The 17,867-nt window shown below is 35.3% G+C and overlaps 1 protein-coding gene and 1 pseudogene across 4 annotated transcripts; one reads left to right on the top strand and one right to left on the bottom strand.

Moving 5' to 3' along the window:
• The first annotated feature begins 3,675 nt into the window (after positions 1-3,675).
• On the top strand, positions 3,676-15,781 carry LOC120115830. Of its 4 annotated transcripts, none has more exons than XM_039136434.1 (8): positions 3,680-4,004; positions 4,471-4,570; positions 6,454-6,510; positions 7,154-7,271; positions 14,266-14,348; positions 15,056-15,082; positions 15,210-15,306; positions 15,528-15,629. In XM_039136434.1, the coding sequence occupies exons 1-7, from the start codon at positions 3,736-3,738 to the stop codon at positions 15,264-15,266; spliced, it is 711 nt and encodes a 236-aa protein (XP_038992365.1). In that variant the 5' UTR covers positions 3,680-3,735; the 3' UTR covers positions 15,267-15,306; positions 15,528-15,629. The 4 variants fall into 4 exon arrangements, with proteins under 4 accessions (XP_038992366.1, XP_038992365.1, XP_038992363.1 ...); XM_039136432.1 differs by having other exon boundaries at positions 3,685-4,004; positions 15,021-15,082; positions 15,528-15,775; XM_039136433.1 differs by having other exon boundaries at positions 3,685-4,004; positions 7,181-7,271; positions 15,021-15,082; positions 15,528-15,773.
• A 218-nt stretch (positions 15,782-15,999) lies between these two features.
• On the bottom strand, positions 16,000-17,005 carry LOC120115955 (annotated as a pseudogene).
• Positions 17,006-17,867: the final 862 nt, after the last annotated feature.

Here is a 17,867-nt window from a genome sequence, read left to right as displayed (position 1 = left end):
TTTAAATCAAATTCCATATTCTGTTTGGTTGGCAGGAAATAGAATTGGAATTCAATTTCATATTCTGTTTGGTTCGCAGACATGTCAGATGAATTTGATTTCAATAATGTAAAATGACATAATTGTCCTTCTTATTTTTTTGCTTTATTTTAATTTGTTTTACAACTTACATGTAGTAATATATTATAAAAAATTAAAAAATATTAAATTTTCATTTTATTGATTGATTATCCATTTTAATAAATTATAAAAATCATATTAATAAACATCATAAGTTAAAATCATCGCAATCAAAATATGTTAATAAGTTACCAAAAGATAGAACAATATTTCGATACATTCCAATCGGAGTATGTTAATTAGTTACCAAAAAATATACCAAAACTATTTTTATTCAATATATGAATTAGAAACTCGACCCGACACGACACAAAATAATAAAAAATATTTTATTCAATAAAAACATTGACTTAATTGAAAAATATTATATATAGGGGTATTATTGTAATTATTCCTAAATATATAAGGTAAAATTATATATTTTTTTCGGGTTGGGTCTGGTTTTTTCACCCTAAACCCGAACCCGACTCGACCCGAATATCACACTTAAAAAAACCCGACCGACCCAAATATCACACTTTAAAAACCCAACCCGACCCGAACAAAATAAAGTTTCACCCGACCAGACCCGAAATAATAAAAAAATTATTTTTATTCAATAAAAACAGTGACTTAATTGAAAAAAATTATATATAGAGGGGTATTATTGTAATTATTCCTAAATATATAAGGTAAAATTATATATATTTTCGGGTCGAGTATTTTTCACCCTAAACCCGAACTCGACCCGACCCGAATATCATACTTAAAAAAACCAACCCGACCCGACCAGACCAAAATAAAGTTTCACCCGACCCAAATATATGAATTAGAAACCGACCCGACCCGAAATAATAAAAAAAATACTTTTATTCAATATATGAATAAGTTATCAAAAGATTGATGGGGTAGTATGGTCAAATTTCAATTTCCTCTAACAAGGGAATTGAATTCTATCAATTCTTGGATAGAATTCACTTTCCCTCATTTGATGGAAAGTTGAAGCCACGAGGGATTTCAATTCCCTTAGAAAACTTGAACTAAACATGAGAAAATAGTGAAATTGGATTCCAATTCCCACCAATTCTAAGGAATTCCAGTGAACCAAACATTACCTAAGAATTAATGAAGAAGAAGAATGCTATAGGGTATGGGTATCAGCTTACTTGGGTTTTGTGCTTATTGTGTGTTTGGATACTTAAAGTAATCATCATAATAATAAAATGGATAAAAACATATTTAAAAAATAGATTTTTTAAATAATTTATAATGATTTTAAATCTTCAGTGGGGACGATTGTCCCACCAATCAGCCCCCTCGGTTCCATCCTTGGTGATTGATAAATTTATCACTTAGGGTCTGTTTGTTTGCCGTAATTGAAATTATGGAATTGGTTTTCCCTGAATTCTCGTGTTTGTTTCACATGATTCGTTTTCCGGAAAATGTTTTCCCGTGTTTGTTTCACGTAATTCATTTTCTGGAAAATGTTTTCCAGTGTTTGTTTCACGTAATTGATTTTCCTGAACGTAATTCATTTTCCTAGTAACAAAATTTCCTTTTTGTTTTATGGAAAATGACTTACGGATTTATTTTCCGTAAGTCTTTTTCCGAACTTTTCACTTCAAAGAATAAATACTAAAATAATTTTATTTTATGAATTTAATATTAATAAAATATTTTAATATCATTTTCATCAAATATTATTTATTAATTTATTAATATTTATATAATATAATATATATTTTAATATTATATAAAATAATCAATTATATTATAATAATATAAGATATTATTTTTATTTTAATAATATATAATAATTTTTTTATATATTTAATAATGAATACTATTATTTATATATTTAAATAATATTTTAATAAAGATATTTAAAATATACTAATTAATATTTTTAAAACATAATATAACACTATTACTTTAATAAATAATTTATAATATTTATAATATTTTTATTTCAATAAAATATACAAAAATTAATATTTTTATTAATAAAATTATAAAAATACTATTTAATAATAAATAAATTATTTTTAATAATAAAATTTTTTTATGATAAATAATATTATTTATTGTATTTAATATTTATAATAAATAATTTTTAAAAAACTCTTCAACTAGTGGAAAAAAAGTTTAAATAACATATTCCAAACATCATAAAACGTTTTCCAGATGTTTTTCAGAAAAATATAATTCATTTTACGGAAAACATATTCCGGAAAACGTTTTCCAGAAATGTAATTCATTTTCCAAAATTCAAATTCCAGTAATTCATTTTTCAGTAATTCAAATTCCGAAAAACCAATTACATTCAAACAAACAGACCCTTAATTATAAAACCAGATGTTTGTCTTTTAACAAAAATATGTGTAGTAAGATAAGTAATTAGTGTTATTTACTTTGAATATGTGATTTCATCTAAGAAAATTAGTAACCTTGAGATATTCGATCTTCTTCCCTTTGTTGTTTTAAGAGTTTGATTTAGTAGTGAATTGTATTTTTGAGTGAAATTTTAAATTTTTTAAATAAAATTTCATAATAAATATCTTAGTTATTAAAATAAAAATATCGTATTGAATTAAATAATTAATTTGTCTAGGGTTTTGAGCCAATGTTACCGGTAGAGCTGTAAATGATACGAGACAGATCGCGAGCTACTCGAGATCGACTCGATCAAGGCTCGATAAATACTCGGATCGAATGGACTCAACTCGAGCTCGACTCGAGTTCATAACGAGCCGAAACGAGCTACTTGATATTCGACTCGAAAAGCTCGTGAGCAGTTTGAAAATATAATATATTAAAATTTTATTTAAAAAAATAAATTATTAATAATATTAACATTTATTTATTAATTTTTTTTAAAAATACAGTAAGATTTTCATATATTTAAGGTTCAAATTCGGATTTGAGTTTGAGACTTCAATCGAGTTAAGTTTAAAAAATTTATTTTTCATTTCGAGCCTTTTTCGAGTTACTCACGAGCTTCAGTTCAGGATTTCGGGTTCGAGTCGACCTTGAAAATTTTAAACTCGGAAGTATTTGAGTTGAGTTCTATTTTAGCGTTTTCAACTCGAGTAGAACTAAACAATACTTGAACTCGACTCGGCTCGTGGGTTCGAGATTGACAACTTTTTGGCATCGGAATCTTAACTCGGCCCGACCCAGAACACGTCTGTTAGGCCTTGAGAAAAAGGTGAAAAATAGTATTTGCAGAGCAGTGGTGTAGCAGTGCGGGAGAAAAAGGCAAAAACAGTAAACCACTTAAGGCTTCGTCGGAAAGTTGATCTCCGAAAAGTAAATTCTTCTCTCCTTCTATTCTTCGTGTGGTTGTTCTGCTCAAGATTCTTTATTCAGTTCATTTTTATGGATTCAGTTTTGGATTTGAATTTTCGAGATTGTTATTCGATTTGGAATTATATTTTCTTTATGTTAATTTCAATTGTATGCAATTGTAGGGTTTTGATAACAACGAAATTCGAAACGCTTTTGAAGGAACTTGTCTGTGTAAAAGATGATGGGGACGAAGTAAATTAGTTTAGTTTTTCTTTTTCACATTTGATTTTGGGTTTGGTTTTGTGGGAAGTGGATTCTGGGTGAGATAGCCTGAAAAAAAAAGGAACCATGACGACAGAGTCGCTCACGGGGTTTCACCATGGAAATAGTTTAGGTTCTATTATGAACAGGTCCGAGATGATTCCACTCGGTGGTTACCTTGTACCACCGTCAACTATCTTGCCGGGGAATTCCAGTACCACCTCCCCTACTTTGATCCTACCTGGCAACCCTTCTGGCTCTTCCCTCGATTCCATTGCAGAGTTCAAGCATGGCACAGGATTGGCTGTTGAATGGTCTGCTGATGAGCAGCGTATACTGGAAGACGTTCTTGAAGAGTATGTATAATTAATTCGTTCTGCTTCTTATTCAAAGCCTTTTAGGTGATGTATCCGGTTTCTCATTTTGTATGCATGTCTTATAATTTGCGCTGCTAGTTCAAGTAATATAGCTGAATTATTCATAGTTACATAATAGATTATCTAATTATGTTACTTGGATTGCTGTGTTTTTGCTCATGCTTTTTTTTATAGAACTGTTTTTAAGAAGGTAGTTATTAGCTATTGCTATGAATTGGGTGTAATTGTCAGATATGGGTATTTCAATGTTTTCAAAGTTTTCTACATATTTGTAGGGCCGAATCCTATACCCATTTCCAAATACTTGTTGGACCTGGGTGCTGGATATGGTATTATTAATAAATATGAAGAGTCTGAGCTACATAACTTATTAGGTAAATGTTTTTCTCTCCCCCCTCTCTAAATGACGTGTTGATTATTTTCATTTCAATGTCCATGTATACAGATATAAAGAGGAACCAAATTTTATGAAGTACGTAAAGATTGCGGCTATCTTGCCTGGTAAAGCCGTACGTGATGTTGCATTGAGGTGCCGGTGGATGCAAGTAAGTTACATGTTTTTTTAATGATGAATTCCTACAATCATTTTTACTGATTTTTAATTTCTTGAATAAAATGGTCTATGCATCACTCTTTGTTCATGTATGAAAAGTTGGTGTTAAAAAATTATTAGTTCTGATATGCTAAATGCATCTGCTTAACCCAAATACCTTTATTTTTGTTTTGATCTTATCCTAATTAGGCCAAAGTGGTTTAAAAAATTATTAGTTCTGATATGCTAAATGCATCTGCTTAATCCAAATACCTTTATTTTTGTTTTGATCTTATCCTAATTAGGCCAAAGTGATTTATTATTATTAAGTGAGAGTTGTAATTAATTTATTGATCTTTCCCCCTATTTAAACAATAACAAGAAGTTACTGGCTTTTGTTGCTTCGTCCCATTTTTGAAAATGCTTTTAGCTGCCAATAGTTACATTGCAGTTTTGATTGGCTGGGTATAGATTATGGAGTCAAGAAACCAGGGTTAGCATTGACATTGCTTGGAGAAATTGAAACTCATGTAACATTGAATTTTTGGATCCATAGTTTAGCTCATAAAATGGAGACTGAAACCTCGGACTCGTTAAAAGAGAGACCTTGATCTTTGTTCTTTTTTTAAAAAAAATTCCAATTTAGGTTTTGTAAGGACCAATCTCATTACATAAGATAAAATATATTATTAAAAGGAAAATAAATCAACTGAAATAAAAACATAATCAAGAAACCTAAGGAAAGAAATCAAACCACAGCCTAAGCCTTAAATAGAGAATCAAAATTAACTAATGGCCTTTCCTAACATTACTCCCCTTCTGGAGAAAGAGCTTGTTCTCAAGCTTGTGGCTGGGATGAACTTGAGAAAAGATCCCATCCATTACTAATAGCCGGAATCAATACAGACCTTATTCCTCCACAAACATGTTCTCATTCAGTAGCACCATTGAATAAATCTCTTCAAACTTCTCATCGGCATTCAATATTTTCAAAAACAGACCAAGAAGTGTAGACCCATAACCCATTAAACATTTTTTATATGAAGTTGAAGGTTTTTTGGACCTGGTATAAAGAAAATGATAAGTTGTCAGTTTTGAGTTTGGGAAGGGTTGATGAATAAGACAAGGAATTGAAGTTACTTGTGATTGTTAGGATTTTTGTCAAGACATGTTTAGAAGGGCTTGATGTATAGGACAAAGAAAATACATTGGTAGGGGCCGCCATGGGTTGGTTTTATTTAGATAAAGGGTCTTTCTCTTTTGTTGATATTTCATCGAACACCTAGTTTGTCTTCATATTCTTATTATCTTGATTTCTTCTATTTGCACAAAATTCATCTCTCCATTCAGTGCACCATCAATCAAACATGCTGTCAATGCGCTGAAGTGCTTCTTGAATAGCTTCCAACATCATTGCATTGAGAGTCTAAGCGGGGATCGTTGTGAATACCAGATGTTACGGTCTTGTGTTTTCATATTCATAGTTCAGCTCACCAAAGGCAGGCTGAAACCTCAGGAGTCGATTTAGGAGAGACCATGATCATTTTAGAATTTTTTTAATGTTTCTGAAGTTTTATTATTTCATATGTCCCGCTAGATAAAGACTGGTCTCATTACATACGAGGAAATATATTCTCAAAAGGAAAACAAATCGACTGAAAAAAAACATAATCAAGAAAAGCAAGGAAAGAAATAAAATCACAACCTAAGCCTTAAATAGAGAATCAAAATTAACTTATGGCCTTCCAAAAATGGATATGGCTATAACACTCGATCAATCTTTTTATTTTCTTTCATACTTTTTATTTATTAGAAGATATATTTGTATATCTAAAATTATCTGTAGGTTTATCTTTATTAAGGTGTAAAAGTATTTTTTTTTTTGGAAATTGGAAGAGAAAGCGAAGGAGACCCGAAGAACCTAATGCTGGAAAAAAGGTGAACAATAGGAAGGTATGCTGATGAACTTTTGAATTATCAATGGATATTATTGTCCGTATTCTGATTACCATTACTTCTCTAGTCGTGACATGTTCACATACTACTTGAGGGCAAATTATTGATGTTCAACAGCACAAGGAATCATTTTAAAATGTTATTGTTATTATGCAAGACTAAACAGTTGTATGTTGGACAGTGGAGCATGAAATTGAAGGCTTGAATACTAGATAGATCACGGAAACGTGTTTTAACTTCCAAGCTCATTTTGAGCTCTGTGATAATGAGTCTAAATAAGTTAAGGTTGCTTTGTCCGAACCACTCATTTATGCCAAGAATAAAAATCATTTATTAAGCTTATTGTATACATGGATTAATCTCTATCCAAGCTTGTTTACTAATTGGGGAGCACATCTTTTTTCTTCTGCTCACATCTGTGGTTGTGATGCTTTTATTTTCTTTTTGTTGGAATTTTCCCAGTTGCATTCTTTCTTTCTAGTTAGGTTACAAACAGTACTGTGACCAAAAAGTTGACATTAACTAAATTCACTGTATCTCAATTTGCAAGTGAAATCCTGTTTTAATTTCCTGAATTGACTAATGCCCTTAGGATGTAATGTGATTGGGGAACTCGATTCTAAAGATCATACTTCTTCAGGATAAGCAGGTGCAATCATCTTTTCAGGTGAATATGCCCACAACTCTGCCACTAAACATGGCTGCATTTCCTTTTATGATGCACCATCCGGACCAGATCGAAAGAATGCCTTCTGAAGGTTTGTATTTTATATTACCATCGAGAAGTAGCAGCTTCTTTCATCTGTAATTTCTTTGCACTAATATCTTTATATCAGCATTTATCTATATTTCTTTTTCTTTTTAGTTATCTCAAGTTAATGTAAGACTAACTTCTGGGTTATCTTTCGAGATGATGTTTAGCAGCTTGAATCAGTCAAAGCTGAAGAGAAACTCAGTGAACATTAGCAAAATAATAGCAACCTAAACATGTTGTGCATTTAAAAATAAAGCAAAAGGTTGATTCACAATTGAAATTACATATACACTTCAGTTTAAATGTTGAGTATGCCAAAATTCAGTACAAAAAAAGAGGAAATATAAAGGAATTTGAATTTTAATGATTATCAAATAATATAAGATTGTAAGACTTGTTCTTTTGAGATTGCATGATTCTCCTTTGATGGTAAAACATGCTATTTTTTATTTGTAGGGTATTAAACTTTCTTTGGAACCATATCTGACATAACGTCAAAACATGAGTGAGAAAGCCAGAGAGAGAGTGAACGTGGAGTTCGAAGGGAATACTTCTTTAGACAGAGGTAGAGCAGAGTTAAGAGGAGTTCCGTGGGTAGCGTTCGTAGATAATCTCAGTAAGGGAGCGCATAGAAGTGCTTTATGGAAACATTTTAGTTTTCATGGCAAGGCGATTAAGGTGTTTATCCCATTTGTTAATAGGAGATCTAACTATAAGGTCAGTACGTTTGCCTTTGTGCATTTTGCAAGTAAGGAGGATTGCTGAAGGCAGTGGAGCGTATGAATAACGTAGTGATCGATGGGAGGAGGGTATTGGTGTCGATTGCAAAATATCAGAGGAATAGTGTGCGAGGAACTTGAAGCGAAGTATTGTGGTGGGGTCAAGAGATGCAGGTGCAGAGGAGTCCAAAAGGAAAAAACCAATACCCAGAGTGGATGATGTAGGGAAGGAGCTGTTAAACAAGTTTCATGATGGTAGGACATATAAGGATACAATATTGGGGGTGAAAAAAGTTGATGGCCACCATATGAGTAACGTTGGAGACAAGAGGGAGGTGAAAAAGTCTCTGCAAGTGTTTATTCCAATGGAGGAGAGGATATGGCTAAGGTCGTCTTTAACAGGAATTTGTAAGGGGATTTTTGAAGTAGAATTTGTGCAGAGGGCTTTAAGGACCGAGGGTTTCAATGTCAAGGTGGCAAGATGGGGATATGCAAAAAATGCATGTTTGATAGTCTTTCATTCAATGAAGGAGAAAAAAGCAGCGATGGAAGATAAGTGGGAGGAATTGTCCTTCTGGTTCGAAAGGTTGGAATCTGTTGTGGATGAGAATGGTGTTCCATTAGCTTATTGTACAGTTTCCTTGATAGGTGTTCCATTAAATTGTTGGACGGTTCCATTCTTTACAAACTTGGCAGCGAGATGGGGCAAGCTAGTGAAGATCCAGGAGCAAACAGTTCAGAAAACGGATTGTAGAGTGGCACATTTGTTGTTGAGGGTGGAGAGTCCTTTTGATATTCCTTCTCAGGTCTCCGTCAATGCGTATGGAAGATCGTTTACCATTAAAATTAAGGTGGAAGGGAGTGATGATTTTTTTCCGGTCTTGGATGATATGGTAGAAGAAGACCGAACAGTGGATCCTTGGGAGGAGAATTCATCGGACTAGAGCCAGCGGGATATTCATGAAGGACAGGAAGAGCAGTTGGGGCATCAGTCCTTGTCAGATTCTCAAGACAGGGTTGAAGCATGGGTTCGGGGGGCTCAACAAGGAAATTTGAATGGAAAAGTAGGCTCTAAAAAAATGTTGGCTGTTGACTTTTGTTCTGAGGAGACAGTAGTAGGTGGTGTTCACAGTCAACAGGGAGTGTCAGAGGATTTTAATGAAGGGAGAGAAAAGGAGAGGAGCATTGGAGATATCATATTGGGCCAGGACACGGTTGCTCAAGAAAATGGGCTTAGTAACAGCATGGATAGGAGTCTAACAAATGGGCATGTTCAAGGGAATTTAAGATCAAATATTGCTGCCATTAATTCTGTAGAAGTAACTAATGTTGAAGGAGCTGTTTTAAAGTTGCAGAACGGGTATGTCTCACCGGTGATGCGTCGTCATTCTGGATAATGCGCGTCAGTAAGTAAAATTGAGAGAGGTTTTTATAAGAATGTATATTCCAGGAGGTGGGAAGTTAAGAGTTGCAATGGTAAGGAATCTGAATCCTTTGAAGTGAATGAGATAGAGGGGGTGGCAGAGGCTTTGGAATGTTAGAATGTTTCCAAGTTATTGGGTGTGAAGTTCAAAGGAGGACAGAAAGCTTTTATGGACAAAATGATTCCTATGGCTAATGAAAGGAACTCGAAAGAGGGAATGTAGTTGTAACTGGGAAGTAAGGTTATGGTATGTTAATGATGGTTGAGTGGTCGATGTTGTCTTGGAATGTTAGAGGGTTGGGTAGAAGGGTGAAAGCTCGAGCAATTAGGAAATTTGTTGATGAGAAGAAACCTACAATTGTATTTTTGCAAGAGTCAAAATTAGAGGTTGTCAGTCATATGTTGGTGAGGAAAATGGGGGGGTAAAATACTTACTGGTTCGGCAATATCTCCTTCTGTAGGCTATGATGGTGATCTAATAACCTTGTGGAATCAGAAGGAGTTTGTGGTGAAGGATGTAGTCATTAATAGTAGATTTGTAGTAATAAAAGGGATTTTGGAAGGAGTACTAGGAAGCTGTTGTTTTATTAATGTGTATGGCCCTAGTGTGGATGCAGATAAAGAGATGTTTTTCAGGGAATTATTATCATTTTTGGATAATGTTGACTGTCCATTATGCTTAGGAGGTGATTTCAATGCAGTGTTGTCACAGGAAGAGAAAGGAGGGGTTGTGAATTCTGTAACAATGAATATGTTTAGAGACTTTGTGAGTAAGGCCAATTTGTTTGATTTGCCTTTGTCTGGAGGTCGTTTTACGTGGTGCAATAATAGGGAAGCTCCCACGTTTGAGAGGTTGGATCGATTTTTGGTTGACCAGAGATTACTAGCTTGTTTTCCAAAGATAAGTCAGTCATTGCAGCCAAGGTCTGTTTCAGACCACAATATTATTCTGTTGGAGAACAAAGAATGTAATTGGGGGCAGAAACCGTTCAGACTGTTTAATTATGTAATGGAGGAGGATGGGTTTAGTGAGATGATGGAGAAGGAGCTAGTTAAACTTTGTAAAGAGGAAAAAGGGAAGCCCATGTCTAAGGTGCTGAACAGGGTGAAGGGTGTGGTAAAGAATTGGTCTGGGAGGGGTTATTTAGAGTTACCGGGAAAAATCAGATTATTGGAGAAAGAAATTCAGGAATTGGAATTGGAAATGCAGCAAGGTCTTCCTTCGGTGTCAATGAAATCAATAATTGAAGCAAAAAAAAGAACTAAGGGAGCTACAAAAGAAAGAAGAATCGATTTGGTTGCAAAAATCAAGACTGAAATGGAGAATGGATGGTGATAAGAACATCAGATTTTTTCATCATAGTGCTACAGTTAGAGAAAGAAAAAATGGCATTAAGTCCCTCAAGGTGGGTAATGAAGTAGTAGTAGATCCTACCTTAATTAGAGCTTCAGTGGTAGAGTTTTTTAATGGCCTGTTTAGTCAGAATAATTCTTTGGAGGCTGAGGAATTAGATTTGGATTTTCTAAAATTATCGGTAGGACAGAGTTTAGCACTTGAGAAGCCATTTTCAGAGGAGGAAGTTTGGGAAGCAATTGCCAACTCGGACATCAACAAAGTTCCCGGGCCGAATAGTCTGAATTTAGGGGTTTTTTTTAAGAAATTCGGGTCTTCTTTGAAGGAGGATATTATGCTGTTTTTTAAGGAATTTTATGTGGGGAAGGAATGGGACTTGGAGGTGAATCATTCATTTATTTCCCTTATACCTAAGAAGGATAATCCGGAGGGGATGGAGGACTTTAGGCCTATTAGCCTTGTGGGAGGTTTATATAAAATTTTGTCAAAGGTCCTAGCTAGAAGATTCAGTTTGTGCATTAATGAGATAATTAGTCCATCTCAATTTGCGTTTATTCAAGGGAGGAATATTTTGGACTGTTCGTTTATAGCAAATGAAGGAATCGATTTTTGGAGGAAGAGAGAGTTGGAGGGGGTAGTCTTTAAGGTGGATTTCAAGAGAGCCTATGATTTGGTAGATTGGTGCTCTTGGATGTATCAGTGTATGTCAACTGCTTCTATTTCAGTTTTACTAAATGGTACTCCTACGGATAGAATTCACACTGAAAAAGGACTTAGACAGGGTTGCTCGTTATCCCCCTTGTTATTCAATTTGGGTGGTGAATTGCTTCATTTGTTGTTAACTAAAGCAGTGGATATGGGATTGTTTTCGGGCTTTGAGTTAGGGGTTCAAGAAAGTTCCTTCAAGCTATCGCATTTGCAGTTTGCGGATGACCTTATTATTTTTTCCAAAGCTTCAATCCGGGATTTGAAGAATATTAGAAGGGTGTTACTGATCTATGAGTTATTGGTGGGACTGAAGATTAATTTAGTTAAGAGCATAATTTTTGGAATAAATGTTGAGGAGGAGGTGCTAGCTGGTCGGTCTAATGAAATTGGTTGCTCAGTGGGTAATTTTCCAGCAGAGTATCTAGGATTGCCTTTGGGGTCCAAGAGAAACTCTGTTGTAATGTGGGAGCCAATAGTACAAAGGTTTCATAATAAGTTGACTGGTTTGAAGGTAAACTCTCTAGCGTTAGCAGGTAGGGTGGTGTTGGTTAAATCAGTGTTGTGCTCCATTCCCACTTATTTCCTTTCTATTTTTAGAATTCCAAAAACTGTGTTGCAGAAATTAAATTCGATCATGGTTTCATTTTTATGGGGGGGTTCGACATATAGAAGAAACATACATTGGGTGAACTGGAATTTGGTCAGTAAGCCGAGAAGGTTGGGGGGTCTAGGGATTCCAAATTTAGCTATTCTGAACAGAGCACTGATGGGAAAGTGGGTTTTGTTGTGTGAACAATTTGGATCTGAATTCCAAAATGTTGGGGAATACTTCGACTGCTCGAGCCTCTTGGATTTGGAGAGGTGTGATTAATAACTTCTTTTCTAGTGATGAGTTTGGAGATTGGATTAGGAGAAACTTACGTTTGAAAGCTGGAAATGGGCATTATGTGGAGTTTTGGCATGATATTTGGTTGAGAGAAGTCCCTCTTAAAGACTTGTTCCCTAGATTGTATGCATTTTCGAATAATAAAGTGGGTAAAGTGGTGGAGTTTAGGGTGAACAATGCAGCAAACTGGGTGTGGGACATTCAAATGAGAAGAAATCTAGTGGATTGGGAGATTGAACAATGGTTGCAGTTGATTTCTATGTTGAATAACATCTCACTTTTTCTTGAGGAGGACGATTACTGGATTTGGTTCGGGAATGGAGAGGGTTGTTTTTCAACTAAGTCTTGTATTAATAATTTTTTTGATACGGCTGGTAATTAGGGGATTCAGGCTAAGTGGGACAAACATATTTGGGTCGGGATAGCTCCTCCACGTGTTGAAACTTTCATATGGCAAGTTGTTCATCAGAGAGTGGCGGTTAAAGAGGAATTGTTGAAGCGAGGAGTGGCTGGGATTGAAGACCCTTTATGTTCGTTGTGTGGAAGGTTTGTGGAATCTGTTTCTCATCTTTTTTTTCACTGTGAGGTAGTTTGGGGCTTGTGGGCTAGATTTGCGAATTTGTGGAATGTTTCTTTGGTGATCCCTAGTAACATCTTAGACTTTATTATTATGTGGGATGAGCTACAACAGAATTCCAGTATTTGGAAATTTATCTTAAGGGCGGTGTTGTGGTCTATATGGAAATGTAGGAATGAGGTTATCTTTATGAAAGGAAAGCTGGATGTGGTGAGGATGTTCTTTATTGCTCGATTTCGAACAGTCTCTTGGTTTGCTGCTAGTTTTGACGCTGTGCAGATCCCTTTCGACTCCCTAGTGGGTGACTTAACTCTTGCTGATTCGATTGGTAGACAGAAAAAAAGTGGATCCAAACCTACTTGTTGGGTTCCTCCTCCAGACGGGTTCATAAAGATTAATGTTGATGGGGCGATGGTGAGTGGTTGTAATAAAGGTGGTATAGGTGGACTCATAAGGGACAGCAGAGGTGTGTTGATTCACTGGTTCTCTGATATGGTTGGGGGGGGACCTCGGATTATGGCAGAATTATTGGCGATAAAGAGGGGGTTGTACATGTTGTCTGATTCAGGTGTTGGTCTTAATAAGAGGATTATTTTGGAATCGGATTCAAGTAATGCTTTGAACTGGATCAAGAATCCGGAACTAAGCTCTCCTATGTTTCTATCCTTGGTGAAGGAGATTGTTTCTATAATGGAAGGGAAGGATATTATGTTAAGGCAAATCTTGAGAGCTGCTAACTGGGAAGCGGACATACTAGCTAAGGATGGTATAGGATGATCGTTAGGCTATGTTTTTGGTGTGTTAGGGTGCTAGACTCCCTTACATTTCTGCAGGGATTTTGTTTTCTGTCTTAAGTAATTAGTGTTAAAGTTTCTGCAGGAAGAAGTTTTTAAGTCTTATGTAATTAGGATTAAGGCTTCTAAAGTTTGATGTAAGGGATGGCAGTGTATTATTCTCCTGATTAATAAAAGTAGTAGGCACTCTTTTCCCTCTTCTTTTGTCCTTCATGTTACTATTGTAATATGGAGGGCAACTAGAGGGTTTTTAACGAGGCCTAATAGTCTATAAAAAAAGAAACTTTCTTTGGAACCTTAATAATTAAAAACAATTTTCTAGCCAGTAACATCAATTTGTTATACACATACTCTCTTTATAATATTCAAATATCAGATAATTACAAAAAGGATATTGAGAAGTTATCACAAGTCATGCTGTCGATAGATTTTAAGTATTGCATCGTTGAATTATGGTTTTCCTGAATTGAGCTTTCTGACACCATGTCTGCTTGTGTTCAGTAATTTCTAGCAGTTAATTCCCTTGCGTATTTTCAGGAATAAGTGGTACAATTTTGCATCGTTTGAAACAAAATGCCCAAGTTTTTAGTCAAATCAAATCCAATCTTTCCTCGTACAAGGTGAGTATATCATTCTCGAGTTCTCAACAAATTTTTATAGTCAATATGCTATTATATGGTAAAAATAGGTGCTAGATGAGATGAACTCCTTGTCGTTTTGTTTGTGCACATTTTTTTTATCTGCAGGTTATTAGTTTTTGCTGTAAAGTCCAATAGGTTAAATAAGGTGATAATGATTCCTTTAGATGATGAATCTTGATGCCATTTTAGTGGGAGTTGGCAAAAATTTATAACAATGTTGAAACTCTGAAAAGCAAAAAATTATGTTCTGTCATCATTGTCCAAAACTTTTAGCTTCATTTACAACCTGATTTAATAAGATGACATATGAAATATCCGTGAATTCGATTTCAGCTAACTCTTGGTTCATCATTAGGATTATAGACCAGATCAACAATCAACCGATATGTCTAGTTGTGCTTCCCTTGCACCACGCATATGCAATTTTACCCTATTTGACAACAAATAAAAACGGTCTTCTGTCTGTACCATTGCACACTGCCCATCGTTATTAAGTGGGCCCGTTTCTTTTATGGATGAGGTCACGGCGTCAATCTATTATTGTTCTTTTGAATGTGTTTGTGAATCTTATTTGTGATTGCCTTGTATCATATATGATTCTTGTTGATGGTCTTCTCGGGCTAGCCTATTAAGTAAAGCTTTTATGAACAGTTGCAGGATAACATTGATCACTTCTGTTATGCAAGGAACAATATTACCACCATCCTAAACGAGTACGTGCATGTTCTTTCTAATTATCAATTGGTCATCAATGCCCTTGACAAGCACTTTTGGCTCGTTTCTTATGTTTAGTGTTGCCTATACTTTGGGGTAACTAATTTCTACGGTGGCTTTTTGCAGCATGAGAGCTATGCCCGGTTTAATGAGTCAGATGTCGCCATTGCCCATATCTGTTGATGAGGAGTTAGCGAATAGCATCTTGCCTGATGCAAGTCAGGTAACGTACCGTGAGTTTTCAGGAATCAGAATTCTTTAATTCTATAATGGCAGATTTAAAGATAAGTATAGTTCTCAACGACCTAACACTGAAGCAAACCTGTAACTAACCGGATTTAATGAAAGCATAACAACAAAGAATTAGGAATTCGGTTACTCTTGAATGAACCTGCAAAGGAGCATTTTGTTCCAATGTTTTGTTTTTATTCTTTCTGTATCCAGTTGATATTCGGCACAGCTAGCGGATCCATCCCAAGCAGGAGTCAAGGAGCCGATAGGGAATTCCGTAATTGTCAAGATTGAAAACGGATTATACCGGAGGCACATATCTTCTACTGTAGATGCATATGAATCTGGTGGGATCTTTTTCTTCCTATGTTCACAAAAACTTGTATATCACATTAGTCGCCATGACGGAAAATTTGTATAGATCTCATTTTCCCAGTTTTGGGACCTGTAATCTCTTTATCATGAGTCGAATCACTGTTCCATTCTATTTTATTGTCAATCCAATCACGGCTCATGTTTTTCTTCTTTTTCTTATCACTGAATGCATGCTTTTACTCGTATGATTTCGGAATCTTGTATTTCTTGTCACATTTATTCGAATTCGGATGAAGAATATTTCAGGGTTACTATCAGAAACCGTAGAATCCGCTGCATATTAAAATACATCAAATCAAACAATTCCCACCAACAAAAGTTGCTCAACCTTTTACAACTGCAAAAAGGAAAATTAAAGAAATGGGGAAACCTTTACAACACTCACTACAATTATAAGTGGAAGACTTATGAGAGTTTCAATGGGAAAGAATTGGAGAGCAGTTTGAATTGAATGCCTGCAAAAATCTTATGCCAAAGGCTTTGTTTTATGCTTAGATGTTCCTCTCTAGGAAAGCTCTGAACGGTGTCCGACCACTGTCCGGGTGAATGGTCGCTACTGTTTGACGAAACTTGTGCTTCGGCTCTTACGTCTGTGATCATCTTTAGAACTTCCCGCATTGGGGGACGGTTTCCAGGTGCATGAGTAATGCAAGCCATTGCGATGTTTAAAAGAGCTTGAAGCTTCCCCTCGGCTGTTTCGTTTCCTGAGGAAGGTTCGTCCCCAAACTCGGTCTCTTCTTCACGAACCGATCTTACCCACTGAGGGATATCTGAGCCGTGCTCTTGAACAAGGTCTTGGAATGGAGTTTTGCCCGTTAGCAGCTCGAGGAGGAGAACACCGAAGCTGTAAACATCGGCTGGTTGAGTCCGTGAGGCATGATTCAAAGTCGGGGCCTAACAAAACATTGGAGGATTTCAAATTCCCATGAGTTAAGCCTGGATTTTGGTGAATATAAGCAACCCAGTGGCCAAATCCACTGCAATTTTGAGACATGAAGTCCAATGAAGAGGCTTTCCACCACCAGATGTTCTTGTTCCTGTAATGAAGTCCAATTTGTCACCCTTATCTCAGCTAAAGATTTACAGAGTTAGAACAAATTAGCCAACAAAGTAATTAAGAAAAACTATATAACGGAACCTTTTGTTTTTTTACAAAATATTTCTAGCTTCCAATTGAAAGAATCCAACTCCAAAATCTCCTTCTGTAGGAACTTAACACCAAAATGACAGAAACATTTCTTCACCTCAATAGTACAAACCACCACATTTGTTGAAAAGAAAGTTGGCCTGAGTCCATCAGTTGATTCGGCACTTGCCTGTTTCAGGACAGGCAGAGTTAAGATAACGTTAATTCTTTGGGAGAAAAAAATGAAGATCATAGCGCCATGGCAAACTAAAAATACATAAAGATTGTAACTAAAAACAGCGATTCATGACAACAACATAAAGAGAATCTTCATATATCACATAAATGTACGGAAACAGATTCTTCATTGTAAGCAATAATAATCACTGTTTCTAGAAAACACCGATCAAACAGAGGTAAACCCTAATTACTTACAAATAAATAAATAAAATAGAAATGGAAAAGGGGAGGAGAGGCCATAAGAGAGCAACGATTGCGACGGGAAAGTGAAGGTGAAAAATGCGATCCTGCAGAGCGGTGAATCGTTGATGCCACGCCACCCATTGGATTCGTCGTTCAACCCCATCAATCTCCTTTCTCTCTCTCTGGTTTTTCTCCTTTTTTTGGCTTGAAATTTATGAATTTCTACTGATTGATTTACTTTTAATTTCTCTTTTATACGGAGAAGAGTAATGCGAATCAAAGCAAAGCACGGAAAAAATCCTAGCAAAATTCTTAAATTTTTCAGAAATTAGTAAACTATGAAGAGCAAAGCAAACAAACACCGCCGGCGGGAAAGAGGTGAGTTTTGAAAAATGGCAGGATATTATATGAATGCCTAATCTTGCGTGTCGCTCAAGTGAGCGCCGCTTCATACACTGACGTCATGTGGATAATATAGGCATTTTTTAATCAAAAATATATATTTTAATATTAAATACTAAAATAATTCCAATTTCTAATTGTTTATCTAAATAACATCTTTCTACTAAAATTTGAAAATACACAATTGGAAATGACATCTTTTTGTCTAAAATTTTGATAAAAAATAT

This window comes from Hibiscus syriacus, unplaced genomic scaffold (genome assembly GCF_006381635.1).
Source record: "Hibiscus syriacus cultivar Baekdansim isolate YM2019G1 unplaced genomic scaffold, ASM638163v2 tig00110279_pilon, whole genome shotgun sequence".
In the NCBI taxonomy this organism is placed as follows: domain Eukaryota; kingdom Viridiplantae; phylum Streptophyta; class Magnoliopsida; order Malvales; family Malvaceae; genus Hibiscus; species Hibiscus syriacus.
Note: the sequence above shows the minus strand (reverse complement) of the source record. Positions and strands in the feature narration are given on the sequence as shown.